At 39.4% G+C, this 12134-nt stretch overlaps 1 protein-coding gene across 1 annotated transcript; it reads left to right on the plus strand.

Moving 5' to 3' along the window:
* The first annotated feature begins 426 nt into the window (after window positions 1-426).
* On the plus strand, window positions 427-7973 carry LOC110758450 (auxin efflux carrier component 2-like). The gene is made up of 6 exons (XM_021960319.1): window positions 427-1612; window positions 6729-7011; window positions 7264-7349; window positions 7442-7599; window positions 7703-7779; window positions 7907-7973. The coding sequence occupies exons 1-6, from the start codon at window positions 427-429 to the stop codon at window positions 7971-7973; spliced, it is 1857 nt and encodes a 618-aa protein (XP_021816011.1).
* The last annotated feature ends 4161 nt before the right edge of the window (window positions 7974-12134 follow it).

Consider the following 12134-nt stretch of genomic DNA (forward strand, 5'->3'; position numbering starts at 1 on the left):
TTTTTTTTTTCCCCCCTCATTTTCAATAATTAATTAAGGGGGCTCATAGAAAAATAATTAATTAAGTGGGGCCGGTAATTGGAGATTACTTTATTTTCCACAAGTTATATATTAAACAAAAAAAAAATAAAAAAAAAAATAAAATATTAGCAGCTAGCTAGTAGCACATATGCGTACACAAACTTGCATGTAAAAAACTAAACCATTCCGTTTTTATTTTATGGTCGGAATAATCTGCCACAGCCACCGTTTTCATTTCACAACAAGAAGATACAAACAAAACCTCTCTCTCACACACACGCACAAACGCTCGACAGTCTCTGATTAAAAATCCACAAATTAAGCCTTCCTCCACCCAATTCTCACTCTAAACAACAAAACCCATCTCCTCATTTTTGAGAAAACCAAGCCACAAAACCAGTAACCATGATCACTGGCAAGGACATATACGATGTTTTTGCGGCCATAGTCCCTCTATACGTGGCTATGATCTTAGCCTACGGTTCCGTCCGATGGTGGAAAATCTTCACCCCGGACCAATGCTCCGGCATAAACCGCTTCGTGGCAGTTTTCGCCGTCCCATTGCTCTCCTTCCACTTCATCTCCTCCAACGACCCTTACGCCATGAACTACAAGTTTATCCTCGCCGACTCCCTCCAAAAAGTTGTCATCCTGGTCGCCCTGTTTCTCTGGCGAGCCTTCTCCAAACGTGGCAACCTCGAGTGGATGATCACGCTCTTCTCCCTCTCCACCCTCCCCAACACCCTCGTCATGGGCATCCCGCTGCTCAAAGCCATGTACGGCGACTTCTCCGGAACCTTGATGGTTCAGATTGTTGTTTTGCAGAGCGTGATCTGGTACACTCTCATGCTCTTCATGTTCGAGTACCGCGACGCCAAGCTCTTGATCTCCGAGCAGTTCCCAGAGACTGCAGCTTCGATTACGTCGTTCAGAGTTGACTCTGATGTCGTTTCGCTCAGCGGTCGAGAGCCTCTGCATACAGACGCGGAGATCGGCGACGACGGGAAGCTTCACGTCATGGTGAAACGATCCAATGCGTCGTCTTTCAACAGGTCACACAGGTTAAACTCGTTGAATTCGATGACCTCGCGGGCTTCCAATCTGACTGGAGTCGAGTTTTACTCCGTGCAGTCTTCCCTTGAGACCTCACGGGCATCCAGCTTCAACCAGACGGATTTTTACGCCATGTTTAGTGCCAGCAAGGCGCCAAGCCGCAAACACGGCTATACAAACAGTTTCCAAGGTGGATTTGGGGATGATGAGGAGGCGTTGAAGATGAGCACTACTAATAAGAAGAGGAGGGAGAGGAGTATGAGTTGTGAGGTCTTATATGGTGGTATGGTCTCTTCGTATCCGCCTCCTAAACCAATGTTCTCGAGGTCTACCAGTGGCATGCCGAAGAAGAAAGATGGTGGTGGTGAGGCAGTGCATAATAAGGACCTCCATATGTTTGTTTGGAATTCCAGTGCATCGCTCGATTCCGAAGGGAATCTTAGACATGCAGTAAATCGAGCTGCTTCCACTGACTTTGGGGTAATTGATCCTTCAAAGGCTGCTGCTCTTCAACAACATGAAACTGCTGCTTCAAAAGGTGAGTAGAAAATAATTTTTAGTTTAATTGCTTTGTTATCCCTTTAATTATGGTCAAATCTGACTTTCCCTGAAAGTTTAGTTTGACATTGCTATGCTTTTAAAAAAGAAAACTACTTATGCTGTTCTGCAAGAATAATCAGCTGTGTAAAAAATCAGTTAGGCGTTTGGTAAACTATATTTGAAAAAGTTTTGTGAGTAATCAAAGTGTTTGGTAAACTTTTATACAGAAGCACTTTGAGTATGTATAATGACCAAAAAAACCACGAGATATAAAAAATTAGTTGAAAATGAGCCATTATATGTTAATAATTTTTTTTTAATGATAAATTGAAAATGAGGGAAATAATATTAAAAAATTTAAAATAGTCTAAAAACAAATAAAAGTCTCTACCAAAAAAAAAAAAAAAACCTCTCAGCTCCCATCTTCTTCTCTTCGCAGCCCTTTCCCCATCACCACCACAAACTCTCACTCCCTCCCTCCTTTCCTTCCCTGTTAGGAACCAATCCCCCCGCCGCAAACAATCGCCAGACCCCTCCAACAACCCCACCCGACCTGACCCCAATCCCATATCACCACACCCAACCCCTTCCCCCACGCCAGCCCCACATAACAAACCTCACCCAACCACCACCCCTCTCTCTCTCTCTCTCTCTCTCTCTCTCTCTCTCCACCCAAGTGTCCATCGTCTCTCTACTTGATCCCCCACGCCGCCCAAATACTCCAAGACTTACCCACTGCTCAGATCCACCAAGCCATACCCCCTGCCCAAATAGAAATCTTAGGGTTTTTTACTCTATTTTTTTATTCAATTTAATGAAATTTACAAATCAACAAATGAAAGTCAATTTAATTCAGATTGATTGCTGGTGAAATTGCAGTGGCTATTATGGCTCGCAATAACTGGCCCAACTTGCAGTGAGAAGAAGAGTGTGCTGTGTGCAGAGAGGAGATGAAACCCATTTTGGAATGGGAAGGATATGGGCTGTTATTTTGGAAAAGTAGTAAGGGCGTTATGGGAAAAATGAAAAAAATCATTAAAAGGAACCGACTGTTTTTTTTCAAAGCATCTTTGAGAAGCTGGGTCCAACCTACTTTGAAAAACTGCTTTGGATGACCTGAGATTTTAAAATAAGCTGACCTGATTTCTTTCACCAAACACTTTCAATTGCAAAAATTATTTTTAAAGCCGCTTATTTTATAAGCACCGCACTCCCAAACGCTACCTTAGGCCCCGTTTGGGATTGCTTTTTTTTTTTTTGCCAAAAACTTGTTTCACTTTAAAGTTAAGCAGTTTAAGGTATTTGGTAAAAATAAAATATCCCGATTATTTTAAAAGCAGTGGTCTTTTGACAGCAGCTTATAAAAGCAGGCTCTGGGTTACTTTTCAAAGCTGATTTCAAAAGAAGCTGAGATGAACCTTTAATGAATTTTTTTAATTCTCAAAATACCATCATTCATTTTAAAAAATGACACCACCTTCACTTCCACATCCAACTCCACCACTTGCACCACCACATTTATTACCTCCACAACCACCACCACTGCCACCACCACCGCCACCACCACCACATCCTTCTCCTCCTCATCCTCTGCCGCCACCTCCACCACCACCACCACCTCCTCCAAAACCTCCACATCCACCACCACCTCCACAACCAACACCACCTCCACAACCGCCATCCCCACCACCACCACTACTACAACCACCGACTCCACCTTCATCACCACCATCACCTCCACTCCACCACCACTACCACCACATGATTAGTACATAACACTTTCAACATCATGTCTATTTTAGTCATTATTCACGATTACAATAATTTTGTATTAAAATTTACCAAACGGTTTTGACACTGCTTTTTATACTAACAGCACTTTAGAAATATTGTTTACCAAACATAGAGCTGCTTTACTTTACAGCTAATATTTTCAAAGCACAGCAGAAATAACTTTTTTAAAAAGTGACAACAATCCCAAACTGGGCCTTAGTCCATTGATCAAGGCTTGGAGTTCCACGTTGCCCCTACCGGCAACTTCATCCAACAATATGTTATTTTTTATGACGTGACAAGAGTATTTTATTAATTTCATACATGTTGGTCATTTACTTGCTATTATGAATATGTGATGTAACAAAGTAGATTAAAATGTTAAAAAATGTTTTTGAATAACAAAATTATAACAAAATTTTTAAAGTTTTTAATAGTAAAAAATATATCCATTAAAAATAATAATAAAATAACTTTTCTTTTAAAGGCAAACAAATCTCTCTCCACTCTCTCTGTTCCTTCCTAACTAGAAATTATAAAATGGTATCGGAATATGACATCATGCTATAGCTTGGGTTGGTGTGGGTGGGTTCGACTGGTGAGAGTGGGGTCTAGGTAGAGTTTGTTTTTATTTTAATTTTATGTTATTTTATATCACATACTCATAATAGTAGGTAAATGACCAACGTGTATGAAATTACTAAAACACCTCTACTACATCATAAAAATTAACAAGCTTTTGGATGTAGTTTTTTTTTAGATAGAGAATTCATTCGTAGAACCAAAGACGTACAAAGAGCAACATGATACAGTGGCCTCGTAAAAACCTTTCTAGGACAACCTCATGGGACAAATCCCCGGGGAGGAAAGAGTACCACACATGTCATGGACTAACAAGACAGTCCAATTCAGGTCACTTTGGACCATTACAATAAAAGAACAAATCAAAAATGAAAACTAACACAAAGACCTTCGACGAGAACCGCAACTACAGACCAACATAGTAGTGTTGGCTGCGCAAATCTCACGGCCTGGAGCTCCGGGCCGAGGAGATATGCGTTAACACGTGGCTTCCTTCTTTTGGGTGCGGTGCGGTTGTGCGTAGGCGTGCCAGCACGGTCTACCGTGCGTCGAGATGGTGATGTAGATGAAATGGTTAAGTGGTGCGCCTGTTTGGGTTCGATTTCTAATCAAACGACTGTGGCCGAGAGAGGAACTGATCTCGGCTGTCAGGTTCACGGCCTGAGCTACAAGGCCGTTTAGTGGTGGTGTTGATGGTGGATTTTGGGCGTTGCTCCGGCGCGTTGCTCAGGGAGCGACGGTCGTATGATATATGGGATGAATGAAAGAGTAACAGAGATGGTGCTCCGGCGCCTTGAAAATCAAGGGTCGTATGATATATTGATGAACGGATTCTCCTTACAATCTAACACTACTCCTAGGAAAGCAAGTAAAGATAATGAAAGTGCATTACAGGAAAATATAATTTGCTCCGTGGGAGGCTTTTGGTTTTGGTGTTTGAATCATTTGAATGTAGTTTGAACTTGGTATTTATAGGAGGAGCTCTTGGAGGAGTAATCGAGGCTGAAAATCTGCATGGTGGAGCCTGATAAGAGCAAGTGGGTAGTCCAATCGACATTTGGGATTGTGAAGCATGGTGGTGTGACCCCAGGAATCCTGGTAAATCTCGGCTGCCGCCCTGATCGTGGGTTCTGCGCTTCTGGCCGTGGGGACGCATTTAATGCCCCTGTTTGGTGGTTGGTGATCTGACCTCAATTTGTAAGAATATTGGTAAGTATGTTTGCGCCTAACCACTCGGATTTCTATCACCAAATCCTAACTTCAGTCACTTCCCTTCTTCCCTCGTGCATTAAATGCCATTTTGCAGCTAGTGGGTTTGCTAGTCAGAGGCGTTACTTCATTAAATGAAGTGTGGGACCCTGCTGCCATATGATGATTTGACTCTTAATATCTTCGGCCGTGTCCCCTTCGTTCTTCGGCCTCGGCCTGACGATACCGTGGTTGTAAGGCCGAGATGACTATGCCTTTGCAACTTTTCCTTTGTTTTGAGGAAGGCAAAAGCGCCGCGTTTTGGATCGCGAATAGGTGCTGAGGCCGAGGGGAAAAACCCCTTCGGTTAGTGTACGACCGTGATTTATCAGGCACAAACAAGTAGACCCACATGGGAGAGGACAGTAGAAACCCCATAGTAAACCCACAAGAGAGGACCGCAGAACATCCCAACTGTCAAAAGAAGCCTTCTATAAGCAAATTCATAGTTCTTTGACACCCACACAAACTGCAAGACATACCATAGAAGAAACTAAAAGAGAACACAGAGGAGGAACACAGAAATAACAGTTAAAGAACCCTTGAGAAGCACTCCACTTCAACTCAAAACTTGACAAAGAAAACCTACTATAACCAAGTATAGTTCTTCGGTCGGCACAGAGTAGAGAAGAGCACCACATCCCAACAACTATCACTAGTGTCGCCGCCGCTGCCGCCGTTGAAACAGAGACAAAACATCAATCACCAGGTATCACAAATCTCCCGAGGGGAGACACAATCCAATGTCACTACTATCATCGCAGTCGAGACAAAGACAACACTACTAGTCACCTTGAACACTGCAAAAACAACCAAACAAAACAAACAGACAAATAGACCTAGATTCAAACAGATTTAGACTATCTGTGGATGGGAAGGGGAGGAGAAGAAGGGATAAGAAGAAGGGAAAAGATGGGAGAAAAAGAAGGGGAGATGAGGAGAGGAAAGGGAAGATAGGCGGTGGGGAGGAGGGGTAGTGGCTACCTCCCCCCCTTAGCTTCCTTGCGGTTGGTTGCCAACAAAGAGAAAGGGGACTAGAGTGCGGCTAGACTTTTTGATGTAGTTGATAATAAGGAGCAACGTGGAACATCAAAAACCTTAATCAAAAGGGCAACATAAAGCAGTTAAGCCACAATTTTATGATCCTATCCCCAACCATATTTGTCATTTGTGTAAATTGCTAGGCAAGTACTTACGTGAGCCGTTCAGTCAATTGACACCTTATCAGTTGGACAAAAATTTCATTTTTCTATAACAAAAACAACAGGGAAATCCTTTCACATAGATTTGATTTTTTCTTTTCTTCTGTATTCTCATTTAATTTGTTCATAAAATAATGTCACTATTTTACTTGTTAGAAATAAATGAGATGCATAAAATTCATATTTGAGTTTAGTAAATAAATTTGGTGATCCCATTTCAAAAATCGTGATATTTTTTTTGTTCTAAATGAAGGGCTCAATCTTGATTGGTATTTGGTTTATACCTAATTCCTTAAATTAAATGTGCAGGTATGCATGATTTAATTTTAAATATGAGTCCTGGGAGGAAAATGAGTGAAGACAGGGTGCTTGAGATAGAAGAAGGATCCAAGTTTCCGGCAAGTGCGTCTCCGTACAGTAGTTTCCGGAAGAAGGTGGACATGGAAGACGGTGGTGTAGCCAAGAAGCACCAAATGCTTCCTGCCAGTGTCATGATTAGACTTATACTTATCATGATATGGAGGAAGCTTATTAGAAACCCCAATACCTACGCCAGCCTTCTTGGCTTGGCCTGGTCTCTCATATCATACAAGTAAATCTCTCCCTCTCCCTCTCTCTCTCTCTCTCTAAAGTGCACCCATCATGCATTGTGTAGAAACTACTGAAAATATTACCAATAATACTAAGCGTATCGCTCACAAAAATATTTTGTGAGCAGTCCAATTTCATTTTTTACGAGAAACGTGATCAACAATGTTACCTATATCCCCTCTCTTTCGTAGCAGAAGAGACTAAGAAATTCCTGAAACTGATCCACCCAAATTAATATTTCAATCATTCGCAGGTGGCACATCAAAATGCCAACAATTGTAAGTGGATCCGTATCGATATTATCTGATGCTGGCTTGGGAATGGCTATGTTCAGTCTCGGTATTTATCTTCAATTGACTCCAGTCTATATTGACCTAAATGAACCATATAAAAGTATACTTTTTTAACCACTTTTTTTTTTTTCTTTCCAGGATTATTCATGGCTTTACAACCAAAGATCATAGCTTGTGGAAAATCTGTTGCAACATTTGCAATGGCTGTCAGGTTTTTAGCAGGCCCAGCAGTGATTGCTGGAACCTCTATTGCTGTTGGTCTTCGGGGAGTTCTTTTACATGTTGCAATAGTTCAGGTTCACAATCTCAATCTCCCAGCAATACCCACTTTTCTTAAAACTTAAGTTAAGAATTTAAAACTGCATATTTAATTAAATGCTTAAATACTTTTGTTTTCAGGCTGCTCTTCCTCAAGGCATTGTTCCTTTTGTATTTGCCAAGGAATACAATGTCCACGCAGACATACTTAGCACTGCGTAAGTTTATTTACTTGTTTAAGGAGCTCTTCCTGAGTTTTAAGGTGCCATGCTTTCATCCGAACAAAATTGATGATGAAAAAAAGGACTCTGACTTGAATATATTATGGCGATGGAATTATTGCAGGGTCATTTTTGGAATGCTGTTAGCCGTGGGCGTAACAATTATTTACTATATTCTTCTTGGGCTCTAGTTTCTGAAAAACTAAATGCAGAAGAAAAATATATACTACTGTATATCCTAGAAGTCAGTAAGATGTCACTTAAGCCTGACTTCTAGGGCTTAGAAATCTTGTTATATATCTTACTGACAAGGGTTAAATTTTTTTTTTTTCTTCGGGTGCAAATTTTTCTTTTTTAATATTGGTTACACAAAATCCATGCAATATATACTTCATATGGTTTAAATATTTGTTGGGGTTTGGATTGGATGAGCAAATAGACGAGACATCGTTTGAAGTTTCTGAGAAATACTGTTGATTTTTTTTTTGAAATACGGAAACTTTTTGTTATGAATTTTATAGACATCTGAAGATGCACGTGTTAGATGTTTTGTTTTGTTTGATTCAACATATGTGAGTCGAATTTGATCAGAAGAGTAGTAGCAAACACTAATTCTATTTTCATATATTTGAAGATAGAATTACAGTTGAATAAATCAAGACAGAAGAAAGAACTCCATAACATATACATCAATTAAACTGAAATTATAAACTAAAATAGCATACCTCAATTCAAACAGAGTTCAGAGCGAGGTTCAACTTTTATAGCCAATAAAAATTACAAATCTATGCAGTGCAAAAACAGAGAAACACGAACCCAAAACAAGAATAAAAAATAAGATCAGAAAACCAAAAGTCAAAGGAATCCAAAAAAACTCACTTACTTGATAATAAACAATTTCATAGCACAACATATATATCATCACAATCAACGATTGAAGCTCTCAAAAGAAGCACAATCTCCATTTTAGCGGAAGAATTTCCAAATAAATGGAAGCAGAGCTTTGAAGCCCGATCCAAAACCAATACGAAGCCAATCAAATACTCAAAGCTTGTGCAAAATAAAAAACAAGCACATATTCAGAACATGATTTCAATCTCAAATCAAGCTTCAAAACCAAAATCGCAATCCAAATTCGAAGAAATCAACTTATCCAATTACTTGATCCGCACTGTACATAGAGCACAATGAATTTAAGCAAATAATCAAACGAGAAAATAGAAGTAGTTATCTATAAATTGGAGACTCAAACAATAATTCACGAAGAGAAAAAGAGTAGTTCATGTTGGCGTGACTTGTGGACTATTGACTTTCTTTCCTTGCACACCAAAGATTCCCATTATAATTATAATTGATTTACTTTAATTCATGATTTTCTACTGTAAATAGAAATATGAATTTATTATTTTACATAGCCACTAAGGCTCCGTTGTATTATAAATATGATCTCCTACAAGGAGAGGAATACACAGAAAATTCCCACAAACAAATATTCTTTCATAGTTATTATATTTTAGCATGGTATCAGAGGAGCGATCTTGGGATTGCTGACTCTAATTTCAAACCCTCGTCGCCGCCACGAGGGAGGATGATTTTTTCATTCCTAATGGAGGTAGCAATATCGTCCTCGCCTATCCTTATCACCCAACCTTAGCCAAATTGAGTGCTCATATGGCTTAGTTCCTAAAGATCTAGAACTAGACCCTAAACCCAATCCTGACTCAGAATTTGATCCCGACTCAAACCTGATCTTGACTCAGGATCCGACCAAGACCCCAATTCCGACCCCGATCTCCAAAGAAATGATTTCGAAAAAGACTCAGACCTTGACTTCGGCTTAGATTCCGATCCAGATTCCTACTTGATCTATATCATATGCATCTTCCGCTGCACAAATTACGACTTCCTGAACAACGACTCTGACACATGGACAAGATTGCACATCATGTAGTGATTCGAGACACACCTGCGAGACTTGTTTCAAATTGCATGCCTACCCCGAATGGTGGGCTACTCTCAACTATTGAACACGACTTGATACTACCAATAATAGTACTAGTTATGGATTCCATACTTCAAATAAGAGTGATTCCTGATCGGTTCATAATTGTATATCATTTTGTACCCTTCTAGCTTATGATTTGGTTATGTTTTTGAGTTAAACTTGTGCTTTTAATCCTTTTTGTGTTTATCTTTCAGTTCATTGAGCTTTAGGTAATAATGATGGCTTTAGAGAGCATAATTCATGCAATTCAAGCATGTTAAGGCCTAATTTGGATGAATGGATGAAGAGCTTAAAGACAAACTCATTTTGGCTACAGCCCCCTGCCAGTCCAATTCCGTAGGTCATGTTGCAAGCTTTGTTTCAACATCCTACATAGCTCGAATGAGGCCACATTCTTCATGAACGTTGTTCCAATTGGTGTTTACTATAACATATCCAAAATTCAGCCTCATTGGATAAATCTGGAGTCCGTTACCTAGCAAACACAGAACCATGCTCAGGATGGATCTTATCAGCGCGGAAAATGAGTTAGCAATTTGTTTCGGCCTTAACTTCTTCATCCGAGCTTGGATTGGGCCAATACTTGTGTGGCTGGAAAGAAGACATTCTGAACTTCAATTTCGAGTGTTTAAAGTCCTAATTTGATTAAGAGAAGCCCAAGTTATAAGCCCTTGAAGTTGCTGGTCATGCTGACCTCAGCATGTGCTGGTTGGATGCTTGGTCATGGTGAGCTAGGTATGAGCTTTCATTTCTGGTTGGAAGCTTGGTCATGGTGACATGAAGATGAGCTAGGGCTGCTGGTGGGATCTATTGGTGAAGTGCATCAACCAATTCAAGATTTTCTAATACAAGTGCATCACCCAATTTAGATTTTCTAATACAAGTGCATCAACCATTTCAGATTTTATAAAACAAGTGTTGTATGCATTAGCCATATTGAATTCAGATTTTCACTTCCCTTAGGCCTATAAATAGGGATGTTCTCTAAGCTTGTAAACACACCCCAAGGGGGGGGAGCTCTCAAACACTTCTCTAGAGCTCCCTTCCCTTCTCTCCCTCAAATTCTCTTAGTTTCCCTTTGTAGTTCTCAATTGTTGTAATAAGATCATTCTATTAAATTTTCTTTGTACTAAATATCAAACACTTTTCCTTTCTCTTCTTCTAATTCTCTAAAGCTTTCAAACACATGTTCTTCCAAAATCCTCAAAGTTCTCAAACATCTCTCTACTTCCCTTCTCTTCCAAAAGTCTCCATGTCTCAAACACTTCACAAACACATTTCTCTTCCTTCCCTAAGTTCTCAAATTCTCCAAGTTCACAAACCTCCTCAAAGTTCTCAAACACTTCCTTTCTTCCTCAAAGTTCTCTTAGTTTCCTTAATGTTTTCTTAGTTGTAATTTATTTTTCTTTGTTATGTAAATTCTTTTCTTAAGTTTTCAAGTTGAATTAGTTTCCAAGTTTCAATTATGGTTTTTGTTCTTATTCATTATGCTTATAAGTTAATATGCTAGTTTGAATGATTGATCACCATTTAGGCTTGCATGTTAGCTATCTTGGTTTGAATTAAGAGTATACACCATGCTTTAATTCGAATTGAACTATGAATAGGAAGAGTATGTATGGACATTCGACAACAGGGATTAGATACATACTTGGTTGTTTAAAATGTTCTTCTATGCTTAATGGGTTCCTAATGCTTAATTTTAGGTTAGACAACAAATGATCAAATTAGGGAATTAGGAACACAAGGTTATGACCACACACCATGGCTTAATCATACTTTAGCTAGAATCAATCCATTAATCTAAATTGAACTTGGGAACTTATTTGCTTGAGTTACTTATTTCTTTCTTCCTTGTTTTATGTTCTTTGTTTTTGTTTCTATTTTGTGTAGGGAAACTAAATTGGATCATTCAATCACCAATCCCTGTGGAATCGACCTCGCACTTACATATGCTATACTACCAACGGTTCGTGCACTTGCGAGTATCACAAGTTGAGGATGCAGCTTAATCCATTTTGGTGGAGCTAAATCTACGCAACAATTCCATGGGCTAGATAATTGATTTCGATGCAACTGATCATATGACGTTTGATCTTGATGATTTTATGAATACTACCAAGCCCAGACAAACTTGTATTACTAATGCCAATGGTGTTACTTATCCAGTGACAGGGGCTGGCACTGTTGCTCTCTCATCCTTTCTCTCATTGTCTAATACTTTACTTGTTCCTTCTCTATCCAATATATTGATGTCAATTAGTCAGATTACTGAACAATTGAATTGTTGTGTTCTAATTTACTTGAGTTTTTGTTTGATTCAGGATATTCACACTAAGGAGATTCT

Source organism: Prunus avium, chromosome 1 (assembly GCF_965620075.1).
Source record: "Prunus avium chromosome 1, drPruAviu1.hap1.1, whole genome shotgun sequence".
Lineage (NCBI taxonomy): Eukaryota > Viridiplantae > Streptophyta > Magnoliopsida > Rosales > Rosaceae > Prunus > Prunus avium.

What these genes read in the sequence shown, in the direction of transcription:
- LOC110758450 (XM_021960319.1), top strand. Translation starts at nt 427, where the DNA reads ATGATCACTGGCAAGGACATATACGATGTTTTTGCGGCCATAGTCCCT. An exon ending in TACATGTTGCAATAGTTCAG is followed by an intron (nt 7,600 to 7,702) that starts GTTCACAATCTC and finishes TTTTGTTTTCAG; the next exon opens with GCTGCTCTTCCTCAAGGCAT. An exon ending in GCAGACATACTTAGCACTGC is followed by an intron (nt 7,780 to 7,906) that starts GTAAGTTTATTT and finishes GAATTATTGCAG; the next exon opens with GGTCATTTTTGGAATGCTGT.